Raw genomic sequence first — 16717 nt, forward strand, 5'->3', positions numbered from 1 at the left:
TCTTGTTCAAGGTCAAATATTTCTGGTTATATGCCTGTGTAAGGGTAATGAGAGATTTGACCAGGACTACATTCCCCATTCAAGCCTCTATAATCAAATGCCCCTATGAGCATTCACAATAAGAAAAGCTGGTGAACCTTCCCTATGTTATCGTGAAGCATCCCTATCTCATCCCAAGAAGAGCAGGAAATAGTTTGCATCTGTCAAATGGGGTTTGTAAAGTGTAAAACCTAGTATAAAGATATTGGGCTGTATTTATCAAACCAGACAGACTTCTTGTTTGGCAGGTACATCTTGTGCCTTGTCACACTTGAACAGTGTGCAATACAAGATGAGAGATTGGACTATATTTTTTAGCATGTGTTTTATGATATTTTGTGGAGGAAGTAGCCAAGACATGGATTAAAAAAATCAGCACTTCATTTGTTCACATAATTATAAACTCTCATCTCTTTTCACAGTTTCCAAGAGAGTTTGTGTACACAACAATGCTGAGTACCAGGTAAGTCCCCTTGTCTTTGCATGAGGGATTTTTGGATGAAACCGTATGCGGGACTCATACATGTGAATCCCAACAACATCCTTTAACAGAGGGGTTTTGAAGCAGGTTGCCTCTTATACTATCCATTTTTAGAGACACTCAGATTGTAATAGTAGATGTATCAGTTACATAGAGCCTACAATCTGTTGGAAAAAGTTGCTGCATATCATAAAAATGCTGTTTCCAAGTAGTAGAACCAGGGATATATTTGTTTTTAATATAAAATGGGCATATGCCAAAAACGGTGTACATTTACTGTCAGCACTCTGTTGCTCTGTTTCAATGCACCATTGTCAAAACTATAAAGAGTTGGGTAAAAGTCATATTCTGAACTGATACGTACCTCATACAGTTCTCTTAACTTCATTCATTATTTTGTGGGCATTTGAAAGGTGCCTGTTACCTTAAGAGCTTAGTACACCTTCATCATCTAGGGCTTCAATAGAAACGCTAAACTAGGTTAGATATTAAACTACCCACTTTACCTGCACAAGTCCAGGTCTTTACATAAAACTGTTGACTATTAGTTCCTATGCATCTACGATATGTTTTCCTAGTAGCTACTATTTTAGAGTGGTTTTAGACATTAGAAATGGCTGACACATTGCACCTTGCTAATACCTGAATTCTGGCTTTTTTTTCCGTTTTTTTCTTTTTTTGAACATTCTAGCCTCTTTCTCCAGTTTTTAAGGATAAGTGTCAAAAGTGTCTCTGCACTGAGCAAGTGGATAACAGCACTGAACTAAACGTCATCTCATGTACACTTCGTCCATGTAACACAGAATGTGATCCAGTAAGAGAGATTTTTTTGTGTAAATATTGATATTTTTCTGAAAAACGCAGTCATAATTGAGAGAGGTATGATCTAAGCAAGGGTCTGGGAGCTAGGAATTCATAGAGCTTCTCTTTTAGCTCTAACAGTGATTTGCTTGGCAATTAGATTTCTGTCTCTAAAAAAAAAAGGCAGGGGGAAGATACTGATGCTTGATATATGTTGCTTAAAGCTTTATAATCATATTGTGACAATTACTTAGTAAATACCTATACAGTGCTTTGGAGATAAACAGATACTCAAAGACTAAACATATCAATTATAATAGCTGCGTTTATATGTTACTTTTATTTATACTTTACTTTTTAAAATCTTTTTTACATTTACCTGATGATTTCCCATTGCAGAAACCAACTGCTCTAAATAATCTTTAAAATTATAATCAGTTCTGCCATTTGGCTGGCTTCCCTGAGACAATCCTTTAATATGGTGATGGTATTATTAGTTTGTTTTATTTAATAAAAAAAGCTTTTAATGTATTTTTCTTTTAAAGGGCTATGAAATTAGTAAGCCTGCAAAAGGTGAGTGCTGTGGAAAGTGTATCCAGACAAAATGTGTCATCCAGACATCAGATGGCAATGAATTCATCTTGAGTGTAAGTGTACTCTGATGTAAATGGTGTACTAGATATGTAACAATCCTTGTCTTCCTAAAAGTATGTGTTCAAAGGAAATACATAGCAATTAGTGAGGAGAGATAAAGGTCATGACGTTTCAGAGGCTGATTGGATTCAGTTATCCAAATTTCTCTTGCCTGGAGAACTCAGGAACTCAGGCTTTCTTAGAAAAATTTTTTGGGTATGACAAGTCAGAAATATTATGAGAAGAACCATTCCAGGCTGTTTCTTTCCTGTTCAGGAAGATGATAATACTGGTAAAAGCTTAAATATAAATGATTTTTTTTTGAGGGGGTTCTTTTTTGGGTTCTTCTTATTTGATGTATGCTCATTGGTCCTTTTGTAATCAAATTCTCAGTCATTTTTCATCGACTCCAGAGTTTCCTTGCTCCCAAACAATGACAGAGAGAGAGAGACAGAGAGACAGAGAGAGAGGATAGATAGCCAGTTTCAAAAAGGGACTGGATGATTCATGGATGATAGATCTATTAATAGATATTGAACATAATGGTTAGAGATGTTTCCTCTGGCATCTCTAAACCTATAGTGGTAGATGCTGGGGAGGGTAATGAATAGGGGATAGATCATTCTAGAGATATTTGGTTCAATGCTCTCCCTCTACAGCATCCATTTCTGCCACTGTTGGAGACAAAGATCGTGGACTACAGTATATGGACCATAGGTCTGATCCAGTATGGCACTTGTTGTGTGTGTGTGTGTGTGTGTGTGTGTGTGTGTGTGTGTGTGTATTAGGGCTATCCAAAGCTTCAGTCCCTGATTCAATTCAGCAGAGATTTGGCCCGATTCAGTGACTGAATCTCTGAATCTGAATCGATTCAGGAGACCCTTTAATCACTCTGAATTGAATTGCGACCCTCAAAATTGATTCAGAGAGATTTGGAAAGATTCAATGATTCAGATATAGACACAGTTTTAAATGTTTTTTCTACATACCTCAAGGTACCGGGTTGCTCATGAATGCTGCGATGCTGGGGCGGATGGAGTGTCCCACAGGAGCATGGGGGGCTCTCCAGCACACTCAGCAGCAGACCCGGAACTGGACCAGAAGCACTTCTAGTCCGCTTCTGGGTCCACCGGGGAGCGTGCCAGGATCCCCTCCCCATGCCTCACTGGCTTGGCAACTGGTGCCTCCTGGGTCTTGGGGGACACCCAGGGTCACCCCGTGGATGATCACTGAGCCGGGAGGGTGGGGAGGGCCCATGGGCTCAGCGGCAGATGCAGAAGTACTTCCAGGTTCACCGCTGAGCACGTGCCCCTCCCCCCTCAATGCTCCTGTGGGATGCTCTATCTACCTCAGCTTTGCAGCATTCATGAGCTGTGTGTGGTACCTTGAGGTATGTAGAAAAAACATTTAAAGCTGTGTCTATGGCCAATCACTGATTCTCTGAATCAGCATCGAATCTTCAGATTCAGATTTGGCTGAATCAAATCAGGGACAGTGATCTGAATCAATGAATCAAATCACTGTCTCCGATTCAGGCTGAATCCGAATCCAAATTGAATATGGCCCATTTCACAAAGCCCTAGTGCGTATGTGTGCACTCAGCTCAAAAGAAATTCCTTGTAGAAATATAGAGATCACCTCAATCCACACAACTTCAGAATGCAGACATATCCCTCTCTAAGCCAGTACAGTTGTGTATCTACAGTATATAGACTGAGATATGAGAGGGAAGTCACTTTTGGAGGATAAGATTTCAGAGTCATTTCTCAAATTTTCTGTGCTATTCCCATTTTTATATAGCCTGACGAATGGAAAAATGATCCAAGAGACAACTGCACTATTTATAGCTGTAAGAATATGCATGACCAGTTCATCTCCTCCACCTCCAGGATTAGCTGCCAACCATTCAATGAGAAGAACTGTAAGCCCGTAAGTAAATGCAAACTGCTTACCCTCAGTTCTCATTTTAGTTCGATGTAGCCACCACATTAGCAAGAGAGGCCATACTAGGTTTTACCAAAAGTATTAAATCCCTGATCAGAAATGCTAATATTACTATTTCTATTAAATTATCTTCAGCAAGGTGCCATCCACTCAGGGGCACACAGTTCATATACTACATATACATTAATGTTTCTAGTTGGCAATTATCTTCCCATAGCCTCAAAATAGTCATCTATAATGTCTTAACATTTTTATTCTGTCAGATCAAAGGGCAGCATATTTCTTGAGTGCCATGTAGACAGAGTAGTTGCAAGGAACAGGCCAAGGTATAAATGCACCCACTTTGGGCATTTTTGTACTCACTAGAGCACTTTAATTAGAGTGGCCGCAAGAGGGTGAGAAGTAAAACTGGCTGGGAGTGAAGCTTGTATTGTTGGGCATACTACAGGTGAGTTCATGTGGATTGTTTGCTTTTCCTTGAGCCCGGGGAAGCAGAAGAACCCAGGGCATTACAGTTGGTGTTTCTGAGCCCAGAGAAGGACTGTTGCTGATTAAAGAGCTCAAGGACTGATTTGAGCCAGGCTAGCTGGCAAAACCCTACATGCCCCCACTACCATTTCAAAGCACAGGAACACTCCTGCATGGCACACAGAGGTTGGCTGGAGCACAGTAATTACCACACTCCAGCAGACTTGGTTACTTGAGTTTGCTCTAGTGCACTGTAATTACAGGTGCCAGAGCAGCCTCCCAGCTTGTGTACAGGAACCCTTTCAGTCTAAAGTGTTGGGATATACAGAGAGCTCATATATCAAACTGTGTGGAATTGTTGCTAAATAGTAATTGAGGTGAATGTCATATGTCTTGGGCTTTTCCTTCAAATAATTATATTTTTCAGCAGATTCTGTTGTAGATCTTAGGCTTTAAGACCACAGAGAGGATTCTTATTCTAGTTTATACTGCATCATAGTTTATAGTTTCAACTACTAATTGCAAGCGTGGAGGAAATAATTCTGTTCTTCTGAGGCAGTGTGGGGGTTGTACAAAATTCCACAATGCAGAAAGGTAGTATTGACTTTTTTCCTTTTTTTCCCCCAGGGTACTATTTCCTACCTAACTAATGGGTGCTGTAAAACATGTGAGTACAACTGCTCAGCAAACATATGTCCACTACAAAACAGAAACACATTTTTCTTTAAAATAGACTAATTTTTCTTTTTGAGAACTGATGCAATTGCTAATATGTATTTAACTAAATAAATATATATATATTCACCTTAGCTGTTTTTAAGAGCGCTTAGAGCAGCACTTTTCCAATGAGCTTTCAGTCTTGGAAGACAAAAGCTCACTATTTGGACACAACAGATCTTAGGTGATATGCAGTGAAAATACAAGACTACTGCAGAATGAATTAGTAAAGTAGCACGTCAACGAATGGGGTTTGAGTCAAAACTGCCTGTTGAGACAGGTCAGGAAAAGGAATGATAGGGCTTCCTCCACTGGTAAGGGGAAATATTCCTTATTTCTTAATCAAGGTCACATTTTTGTTTAAAGCTTAGTGACTTATTTTTTCCTTTCTGCATTTTCCTTCCTCAGTGGCTAAGGTCACTATATAGGGCAGCTCAGTTTCAGTTCATTACAATATGGAAGGTCTGAGAAGTGCCTAAATAAGGACTAGTAGTTTTCTCTTTGGCATTCCAACTCTGTCAAATTTCTTCAGCAGCTTCTTTTAAACATCTCTAATAACTGGCCTGCTAGGCCTGGCTGGCTGAAACTTCGGTCTTAGTGATTTTGATACTAATAGTATTTTTGCAGTAGGTTGGTATCACTTAGCAGGTAATCAATGGGTGTGTCTACACATGCTTTTATGTGTGCCTAAATTTAACGTGCATTTGCCTGATGTGGAATTAAGGTGACTTAGGCACCTGTATACACATACACATGGTAAGGTGCATTAACATGGTATGTGCACTAAATTTAGTCCCAAGTCAGTTGGCATACACAGCATGAATGTGTCTTAGTGCAGCTACACGTGCATTAAGGTAATCTAGCTATTCATGCATACATTTGAAACCTGCTTTCGCAGGTTTCAAATTTAGGTGCAAAGAGGCTAAAATTGCCATTTTTACGGTGCATTAAGGGTGTGACCGCATAGACCCTCATTTTTAATGTACCTTAAAATTGGTGAATGCAACTTAATTCAGCATGTGTAGATGTACACAATGACTCTAAAATCACTCGTTAAGAAGCCATTGCTTTTCCTTCTTCAGCCTCCACAAAAACATTCACACATGTATGCATGGATTCACACTTATTTTATATAAAAACTCAAATAATTTAGTAGAACAAACCATTAACTTTTTTCCTAACTTTCTATAATTTCTTTGCCTTACTGTATGTCTAATATGGGTATGTTCAAAAGGTAGTTTATAATTGTGGGGCCCAACTTCTTTGACAGGTGTGTCACTAATTAGCCCCAATTTCTTTGGGCACACCTACATGAGACATTTACTGCACAGTTGACTAATTAGCTATTCAGTAAATGTCTTGGTGTTTGCATGTGTGCCCCTATTAGGCTGGAGTAAATTAATTTACTCTGCAGCAGGATAGTACTTATAAATACTATCCTGCTGCAGAGTAGAAAACTGCAGCAGTACATGTGCAGACTCTGGAAGGACTGGCTGGGGCACACGGGTACTTCAGTGAGGGGGCTGCTTTCTATCTAGTCCCATACTGAAGAACCCTCATGCCCCAACCAGCCCCTCAAGAGCACACTAAGCCGGGTGGTGCTTCCCCAGGCTGGCAGGCTGACCCCTGGGGCCCTCTGCCAGTCGGGGCTGCTCCACTTCAGCTCAATGTCCTGTGATCCTGGGTGCACATGCAGACGCATGCGTGACATCAATAAGCTGTGGAGCAATAAGTTCCAGTGCTTATTGCTGTGCATTAATAGGCATGTATAGATGTGCCCCCTGAGTACCATTTTAATCCCCTTCCCCTGTCTGATCTACTGCTCTTCTTTCTGCCCCCTGTTCTATCTGCTGCTATGTTGCCTGTACCTAATACAATCTACCTCTTGCCTCACAAAGAAACTTCTCATGCCACCTTTTGCACACATGCTACAGGTTGGCCCCTGTTCTATAACCTATAATTCATACTAAGAGCAAATGGAGCCCCTATAGTTATCTTATCTGACTCCTTTTATCTATACACTATAGTCCCTATACCAGAAACTGGATTGAAACAAATACTTTAGAAAGTGATCTGCTTTTCAAGTAATCATGGAGAGTGTAAGGGATAACGCTAAGTGCTAAAATGTTTGAACTTGCTGGATAACTAAAGTGTGCACAGAGTTTATTCCCAAAGGCAGTTTTTGGTTTTTATAACAGGTTTTTTTTGATGACACAGCCTATGTTAAAACACCAAGGTAGTTTTGCAGCCATTTCACAGCAGGTCTTTACCACACTTTTATTCGATAGGTATACCTCGTGATACCCCAGCACCATGTTCTGTCAGTCAAATGATGGACTATATCACGCACCAGGGATGTACTTCTGTGGAGAGAGTCAACGTGACTCAGTGTGAAGGAACATGTGGAACCTACTCAATGTAAGTAAACTGAACTGGACAATGAGACAAGAATTTAACTGGCATACAGATTGTTTATATAAAAGGGACAATACATAGCCAAGCTGAAGAACAGTGGGAGATCTGGAACTGGATCAGCTCCCAGAATCACAAATACTGAAATTTGTGATTGAATTGTTTATTCATTTTAGAAACAAGGTCCATAGCAAAGGGATCTCTGGCCTCAGACTCATGATGATGCCTTCTCGACTATTAAGTGAGAGCCAGTTCTCTTGTCATTCATATTAGATCAGCTTGGGTATGGTACAACTTGGGATGTTTCCTATAATGGTTATGAACTCAAACATTAACAAGGCCTGATCATGAGCAGAGAAGCTGCTTTTAAAGGTTTAACATATACAGTTGGGGAGAAAAAGAGACAGACACATGCACCCATTTTCTAAGAGGAATTCAAAGGTGCACATTTATATAGTGAACTGAAAAAACCCCACATTTGTTAAAAGTCTGTGTATGATTAAGCTAATGGAATTAATGTTGTGCTGGAAAGAGAATCCACAAGTTAACTGAAATGCAGACACCTGGAGGATGACTGCTTTAACACATTTCAAAAACAATATGAGTTTTCCAATTAAACTATCATTTTCCGTCTGCCATAAAGTACAGTGGACAGCCCTTTTATGGAGAAAAACATGCACTTAATCAACAAAGAAAACAGATCCCAGTTTGTCCAGGGGGACTGTTACTATTGCAAAAGTGCCTGCACATCCCAATAATGACTTCACACTGGTCAGTAAAATAACAAAAATATAGCCCCAGCATAAAAAAATTAGCCAATGCAGGATGCTTAATGGTCAGGGATGTGCTGATTCAGGGGAGCTTGTATTGCAACTAGCTATTCTACATCTGATCTGCTGTGAACAGAAAGTATTTAAGAGTCATCAAGGCTGGACATTTGAGAAGGAGTCTAAGAGAGTTAAGTGCCCAAATCTCCTGGATATCCATTCAGTAGACATGATTATATTACCTCTCTGGTTGTGCAAGTGCCCTAACTCTAGGAATAGGGCCACCTCCCAAAATGTGCAAATGCCTCCCTGTTCATAGGACAGGGGCACTTAGGTGCACAGGGGAGAGACAGAATCATTCCTATACAATAGTTAGGTACCTTAGAGAGTGTTTCAAGCTGCACTTTGGTCATCCATTAGGTGAAACTGGATTTTGCTTGTGGGGCTCTGCTAGCTTTAAAGCAGCTGCTCTTCAGATTTATATGGTTATAAAGGTTGTTTTGCTTATTATTTCTAATTCCTTACAGTTACTTATTCACCAAAAAAAGACAGTTATACTGCATACTAATATCTAACAATGAGTAATGGTATCTTTGTCCATACTAACAAACAGATACTCTGCTGAGGCCAACTCCATGAACCACAAGTGCACTTGCTGCAGGGAGTCGATAACCAGCAGAAGGAGAGTTCAACTACAGTGCCCTAATGGAGAAGAGGTGAACCATGAGTATGTGCATGTGGAGCATTGTGAGTGCCAAGGCACTACCTGTGATGTACCAGATTCATCTAGAAAGGCCCAGCAACAGTTAATGGAAGGGGACAGAGAGGCTGCACTGAAACGCATCAGAAGAGCCACCCAGAGACGAGTGAAGTGAAGGAGATGAACATAATGACACGCTGATAGAGGGGCAAAAAGAGACTGTAGTAGACCTTTGTAATTTTCCAAAAGTAATTCAGTGCTTTCCATTTTCCACCTCCTTCTCTTCTAAGCCCTTGTTGCACTCTATTTATTTGTGTATAAAAATGAGAGAAAATCTTTCTTCAGGCGCATAGTCTTTTATTTAGTTTTGCATTGTCTGCTTTTGCTTTGAATCATTAAAGACATACTTCAGAAGCAAAGGGCTCTGTTTTTATTCATCTGAATGCCTGAGCATTTGGGAAATGAAAAGGAAGGGACTTCTCTGCATGAAAAGAGACACCTCCTGCCCTCTGGGGCAGGCAGTGATTCTTAATCAGAGTCCCCAAACACCCTAGGGTGCTACCTGGTGCCACTTACAGATGATTCACATGTTAAACCTAGAGATTTCAAATAGGAGTCCATAGTACCAAAAACACATTCAGATCTTCTGCAACAGAGGAATTTATCTGTGTTTCCATAGTCAAGAAATGAGTGAAAGCCAAGAACTGATATTGGCTGAGGGGCACCTTGAGTGTAACAAGGGCTTCTTGAGTTTCAAAAGGTTGAGAACCACTGCTGGAGGGGCTAAAATCTGTAGAGGTCTGGTCTTGAGAATCCAACATGCAAGGGTCTTTCATTCCAATATCATGATGCCATGTCTGCCAAAATGGACATGAGAATGAGTAGGTTTGTTTACTAGAAAGCAGCCATGCCACTGCTTTATTGTAAAAGATAACTACAAAAGGAGTCATTTCACAATAAAAGAAACTGTACCTGTTCAAATTAACTGAGGGCTTTTGAGTGTCTTGTGACTATGTTGTACGTGAAAATTGTATCTCTCAGTACTCTTTGCCAGTATTTGTGTCCTGATCTGCAGAGGTATAACAGCTCAGTTCTGTGCTGCAGGTAGTCTGCCCAGAATAGCCACATGGTACTGAGGACAACGCTGGCTCCTGCCATACCAATTGGTAGTGGTTCTATTGCCACTGCTGTGGCAATCATAGAAAATGAGGGTTGGAAATGAGAATGGATGCTCTTGCTTTGAGCAGGGGGTTGGACTAGATGACCTCCTGAGGTCCCTTCAGGAGGTCATCTAGTCCAACCCCCTGCTCAAAGCAAGAGCATCCCCAGCTAGATCATCCCAGTCAAGGCTTTGTCTAGCTGTGTTTTTAAAAACCTCCAGGGATGAAGATTCCACCATCTCTCTGGGCAGCCTGTTACAGTGTTTTATTACTCTCCTGGTGAGAATTTTTCCTAATATTTAACCCAAGATTTCCTTGCTGCAACTTGAAGCCATTGCTCCTTGTTCTGCATTTGCCTCCACTGAGAACAGTCCAGGTCCCTCCACTTTGGAACTACCTCCAGATATTGAAGGCTGCTATTAATTCCCCTCTCAGTCTTCTCTTCTGCAGACTAAATAACCCCAGTTCCCTCTTCCTCTCCTCAGAAGTCATGTGTCTCAGCCTCCTAACCATTTTCATTGCCCCCTACATTTTAATAGAAAATCTTTTCTGTAATGGGGGGCCCAAAGCTGGACACAGTACTCCAAATATGGCCTCACCAGTGCCAAATCGAGGGAAATAATGATAGCAGCTTTTGCCACCCCTGCAAAGGCAGTGATGGGGCTGCTGTCCCAGTTATCTCCCCTCAGTTACACTACTGCTTATTGGTAAGGATAAATTGCATGTCACCATCCTAGCACTTTTGAACAAATCTGGATGTGCCATCCTTAAGTACAGGCATTTCCCTCAAATAAGGGAGCAATATTCAAGATATATATAGGTGGTACCATAGATTTGTGGTGTATTGCATATGGGAACCAATCCTGCCATTCCTCCCTGTTCTTCTATGCTTTATCCATTAGCTGTTTCTGTTGGCCTGTTAAATGTATGTCATCTAAGATCAGACAAGGTCCTTTGGGTAAATCTGATATCCAATCCCCCCAAAACCATGTCTACCTATGTTCTTAGACCATCACAGCTGCAACGTATACCCCTGTCATCTAAGATGGCAGTTATCCCACCAGAGATCCCCTGTATTACAAATGAAACACATGAAGTATTACATTATCAGCACATGCTCCTTGACAGATTCTACTCCACGGCAGGTCACTGCTATCTATCAGCAATTGAAAGCTAATATAGACTTTCCTGAGTCTTGCTCTTCAAAGGCTCCTGCATCCAAAGTAATTCATGGAGTAAAGAAAGATGCACATGCAAATAGCCTTCCTAAATTGCTTTATTTTACCCTTCCACACTATGAAAGAAATACTCTGGCAGAGCAAGCATGCTATATCAGGGAAGAGCTGGTAGTCTCTTCCTGATTGTTCAGTTATAAAAATGTTCAAATAATTTTTGCAATTTAGAAGTGTTTTGCATCTAGACGGACAATTAGTATAGTCTCCTTCATTGCATTCCTGAGATCATTTCAAGCAGCAAAGACATCCTTATTTACTTTGCTTCTACTTGAGCACCCAAGGCAAAAGGCAAATGTCTTCTCTGTGGTTTTGCTGTATGTTAAGAAGTAGATATTCAGATGAAATGCGGACAGGATGCATAACACCATTATTACTGCTACAGCAGATATCTGGGGCCAATGGAATGAATCACCAATATGATAGGTCAATGTGCCTCCTGTAGAGTTCAGTCCATCTTCCACTAGGAATCTTTCCATTGGCTTAGTTGACAACGGGTTGGGAGCAAGGAGTTGGGAAAAGGCAGTAATGCCTATGCATGTGTAACATTTGCCTAACCTACTCCCTGCTAAAATGCACAGCCTGTTTTTTCTTCATGACCTGTTCAAAACATCCAAGAAATTCCCACTGATGAAATAATTACTTTTGAATAGTGAAGCCTATAATAAATGATTTGGCAAGCAGTGTGCCTACTCCCGAACTCCTTCCTTTGTTTCTAATTCTAGCAAAACCCTTTGACTAGAATGTATTAGTCACAGGGGAGCTAATCCCAGGATGATGTCAGAACAATTTAGACATTGCATAAATTGGTAATACATGGTTTTAGCACCAGTTTATACTTAGGTCTAATCTCTCTCCTCCTTGCTACTACCTAGTATTCATGCTGCTGCTATCTTTTGTCTCATACAATCTACTTTCAAATAGAAGCTAGATGGCAAATATTAATGATAGCCTGTTAAAAAGCTGGAAAGCTGAACATCTGTTAAACTGCAGGTGTTGGTTTCACCACTACAGGACAGCCTGTGGCCAAGAACAGAAAATAATTTCAGTAAGCAAGTTGCCCACATAGACCTGCATAACAGATAGGAGCTTGTGCCTTATTAAGCACAGAGTTTTATTTTGGATACTTATGTGTCCTAATGTTTACCTGCTGTCTATGCTTTTACCCACACAGCATGCACCACAAAACTTATGGAAACAGGAACTACAGATCTGAACAGTCTGTGATTCTTTGTAGTTCACTGTTCTTATTTCCTATATCCTTTCAGGCATTGCTTCCAAGTCACAATTGCCCATTCTTTGGGAAGCCAGGCAGATACTGGAAAGAATTGTATAGTTCCAGGTGTTTGGTAGCTCCAGTTACAGGTCACATTGTTCATGTCAAACCTTCTGCCCTTGTTTCAGACTCAGTGATCCTGGAACCTTTGCAGGTCAATGCACATCTGCATTTCCATTGGAATTCAAGTCCAAAATAGCATGTTAAATTTTAGATTCCCACTGAGGAAGCCCAAATGCAACCAGGACTTTCTCAAAAAGGAAATTGTCATAATTCAGGGGCCTCTCCACAAAGAAGGGAAACTACTATGAAAGCAGGAGCTTCCCTCCAAGGAAGATCTCATAGTGCAGCCAGGAACTCCTTCTCCCAGAGCAGATAAGTCTTGTACAGAAGAAGATGTCCCACTTCTACTCCATTATGGGGGAATCCCAATAGTCATTCCTACCCCTCTTAGGAAAAATAACCCCCCTTACTAGTCAGCCAGTGAACTTGTTTAGAAACAGCAAGAGAACCCGGGAGTTTCTGCTGCAGCATAGCATTTCCAAAGGAGTAACACTTGTTAAACTCTACAAAATGAGACCTGATTACATCCCTGAATCATTCTCCCTTCCTAAAAAATTAAGCTTTGTTGCAATCAGTATCCATCCCACCTTCCCCTCAGAAGACATCTATCACAACTGGAAACTTCATTACTCAGAGCATTTTTAAATAAGGGTCTAGCACATAAACCAGATGCTGGCAGATGACCAGAGAATAGCAAATTACTGAAGAGCAAGAGGGAGCTATAATTTAGAGACACAATTAAAAATGGTTTGCCAATTACAGGGGCACCCCCTGGAGTAACTAGGAACAATGGCCACAAATTGTCAGAGAGCAGATTTAAGTTGGTCATTAGAAAGAACTTCTTCACAGTAAGGGTTACCAGAATCTGGAATGGGCTTTCAAGGGAGGTGATGCTCTCCCCTACCTTGGAGGTCTTCAAGAGGAGACTGGACAGGCACTTCGCTGGGGTCACCTGACCACAGTGCTCTTTCCTGCCCAGGGCAGGGGGTCAGATTCAATCTGCTGAGGTGTCTTCCAATTCTAACATCTATGAATCTATAAATTGCTGTGACATTCCCCTGGGGGTTCTTGAATTCATGATCAAAATCTATTCTGTCTCTAGATTAGTGTACTGTAGAGAACTCTGCTGGTACATTCTCTTTAGCTGCTTTCTTTCTTTTAATTTGAGAGGCCCCACAAAAAAAACAGATACCATTAAGTACAAAACACGGTCTGTAACAAAGACTTTCAGAGACACTTCTCCAATGTACCTTCAGAAACCATTCAATCAACCATAGAACGTAAAGAAAATATTTCATTTTTATGTTGCCTGGTGAAACAATATACTTGACGTGATTAAAATGGAGTGCCACACAATTATTGCTGAAGAGAAAAAGTTTAAGGCTATTTTTTGCTCTATGCTTGAGGGTTTTTAACCTATAGCAAATAAAATAGTGCCTCCCTCAGGGCAGCACAGTCCTGGCTTAATCTCACCGTGTTTGAAGGTCACTTGGAGTTTAATTTTTGTCCAGTATTTTAATGATGAATTAATACAATATAATTTAAATATTATTTTAAAATATAATAATAGCTTAATAATTGGTGAAAGAGCAGCAGCAATAATTGATGTAGATAGTCTTATCTATTACAAATCTATTCAGTAGCCTTACTTCAATAAGTATCAAAATTAGAAAGATTTCCAAGAGAGGTAAAATATATGTTTCACTGTTGAGTGTCATATACTGTTTTGCATATTTTGCTACATATCCCAAAAATATTTAGCACTGATAATCATAATTTTTTTCCAATGCCATGATCTAGAAGTAGTGAACATGCCAAAAAAATTTCCTTATTCTAAAGAACTTAATCAAATGTAGACAGAAGAAGAGAGACAACAAAGGCAATGTGACCAGAAAATGGTTGCCTGCCAAATAATAGATGATGTTAAATAAGATGCTGTCAATTTTTCAGTAACGACTATATATTTCTGTGTGTATAGAAAATGCACAGCCAGTTCTGAATGGCTCTACTGCCATGCAGTTAAAGTTTTTTGGTGTCAAGGTTGAGTGGTTCCTCTGAAGTTTTTCCAATATACAGGGAGTCATGGTCTTATGAAAGTACCTAAGAGGCAGAAAGGAGAAGCTGCAGAAATAATTATTAATGAAAGCGAGAAATGAAGCATTACCACTACTATCAGAGGATAGGCTGGGAAGCATGGGCTGTGCAGAAAAAAACAACATAACCAAGAAGAGAGTCCTGCTTGTCCCAGGGGGATGCAGGAAAAGGGCCTGGAGACCCCTCCCATGGCGGGACCTGGGGCAGAACCAACCCATCGGGATAAGAAAGAGAAAAGCCCTGATGACAGGGTGAGCTTAACTTTTTCAGGGAGAGACAAGCCAGGTGAACCACACTGGGCTGTAATGCTTGCACAGTTCATCAGCCACTTTTATTTTCAGCTGGGAGTGCTGTGGGCAGATGATGTCATCAGAAGACACCATCCAACTGAAATTAAAGCTGAAATAAATGGGAAAATGGCTGGGGAAGCACTGTGGGAGGCAGATGGCGGAGCTGAACACGGGCTGCACCGGCATCCAGATGAGAGCCCAAGGGAGGACCTGTCAGAGGGGTCCAGGGCCAGTTAAAGGGGCCACTATGTTGGCCAGCAGCAAAGCTGGATGAGGGAAGACAGTGTCAAGGGACATAGGACCCACAGACACCACAGTCATTTGTGGGATGGGCTGAGGCCTCATTCCCCTTCTTTTCTTTTGTGTATTAATTTGTTTTGTTATCCTGGGGCCCTGGGATAGGGATAGGGACCAGAAGCAGCCCTCACACACCAGTAGGAGCTGAGACAGTGTAAGAGGTAATCGTGCAGAGGAGAAGACCCAGCGCGTTACCAGAGATGCCCTAATGTCCTGAAATCATCCTATATAGGGGAAGACTGACAAGAGCTGAACAGGCAAAGAGAGCATAGGTGATGACATCGGAGGGCAATCTGGCTGCCCATCATCTGGCCATCCTAAAGGCTGGCACATGGCTGGGGTGTAGGGGAGGTGGAGCCCCAAGAGTACCTGCTAGGGGTAGCCTGACCTGCAAGAAGCCACAAGAAGGAGCCCTACCACAGAAAGGAAACACCAAGTCATGGCAGGAGAGTATCGGGGTTTCTCTTCAGGGTGAATGCGACCCAGCGTCAAGGCCACTGGAACAACTTCTATGGCTAACACTGGGTGTACACTCCAAGGCAGCAAGGGAGTGCCTACACAACGCTAGGTAGGTACCCTGCTTTAATAGAAGTCTGGGTTTTTAATTTAACTACATATTGTCACATATTCACTGTTTTGTGCTTTGTTTAGGAATGTGACCCTTGATTTCAGTATCTGAAAGTAAGGACCCCTTTGCACGTTGTACCCATCGGGCCTTGATCATACGGTCCCTCGCCACCTGGCCCTGGGACTTGATGATAACCTTTCGCTCCATCCCTTAAAGGTAGGGGGCCACAATCTCCTGCCTCAGGTGGTCTTCTCCCCTCCTTATCCATCCTGCCATGACTTTGATGATATCTCAGTGGTGGAGGGGTCTGACCATCTGATTCCGTCTGCCCCAAGGCCGAGGCATGATGTTCTTCGCAAGGCTCCAACCTCCCCTGTACCTCGCCCTATACCCAGCCCCGACAGCGTGCTATTGTTGTTGTCAGTGGCCAACCCTCTCTCTGTGTGGGGTTCCTCCTGCTTCCTGCTGGAGCCCGGAGGAGGGCTAAGTAAACTCAGGCCCCCTTAACTCTTAAGCCCTTAGTAGCCCTGTCTCACTCTTACGCCGGTGTCCAGAAAAAAATAACAATTAACCCAATGAAAGGAGATTGGCACCACAATTGTATGCCCCTCCACAACACTCCCTAGAGACATGCTGGGATGGGATGGGCTCCACCTTTCCCCTAAAGGTAAGCGTGTGTTCTCTTCCAGGTTGGTGAACCTCCTTCGGCGGGCTTTAAACTAGGCTCGTCGGGGGAGGGGGAAGATGAGGGCGGAGGAGATGATGAACTACCAGG

The 16717-nt window shown here is 41.6% G+C and overlaps 1 protein-coding gene across 1 annotated transcript in view; it reads left to right on the top strand.

The window, feature by feature from the left end:
- The window catches only part of MUC2 (mucin 2, oligomeric mucus/gel-forming), a 107216-nt gene extending 97893 nt beyond the window's left edge, over positions 1 to 9323 (top strand). Inside the window, exons 44-50 of the mRNA XM_019551000.1 lie at positions 462 to 502; positions 1212 to 1334; positions 1867 to 1968; positions 3755 to 3883; positions 4994 to 5033; positions 7372 to 7501; positions 8876 to 9323. Of these exons, the coding sequence (XP_019406545.1) occupies positions 462 to 502; positions 1212 to 1334; positions 1867 to 1968; positions 3755 to 3883; positions 4994 to 5033; positions 7372 to 7501; positions 8876 to 9137 (827 nt within the window). The 3' untranslated portion in view covers positions 9138 to 9323. The remainder of the gene's footprint in view (positions 1 to 461; positions 503 to 1211; positions 1335 to 1866; positions 1969 to 3754; positions 3884 to 4993; positions 5034 to 7371; positions 7502 to 8875) is intronic.
- Positions 9324 to 16717: the final 7394 nt, after the last annotated feature.

Source organism: Crocodylus porosus, unplaced genomic scaffold (assembly GCF_001723895.1).
Source record: "Crocodylus porosus isolate Cpor-Errol unplaced genomic scaffold, CroPor_comp1, whole genome shotgun sequence".
Classification (NCBI taxonomy): domain Eukaryota; kingdom Metazoa; phylum Chordata; order Crocodylia; family Crocodylidae; genus Crocodylus; species Crocodylus porosus.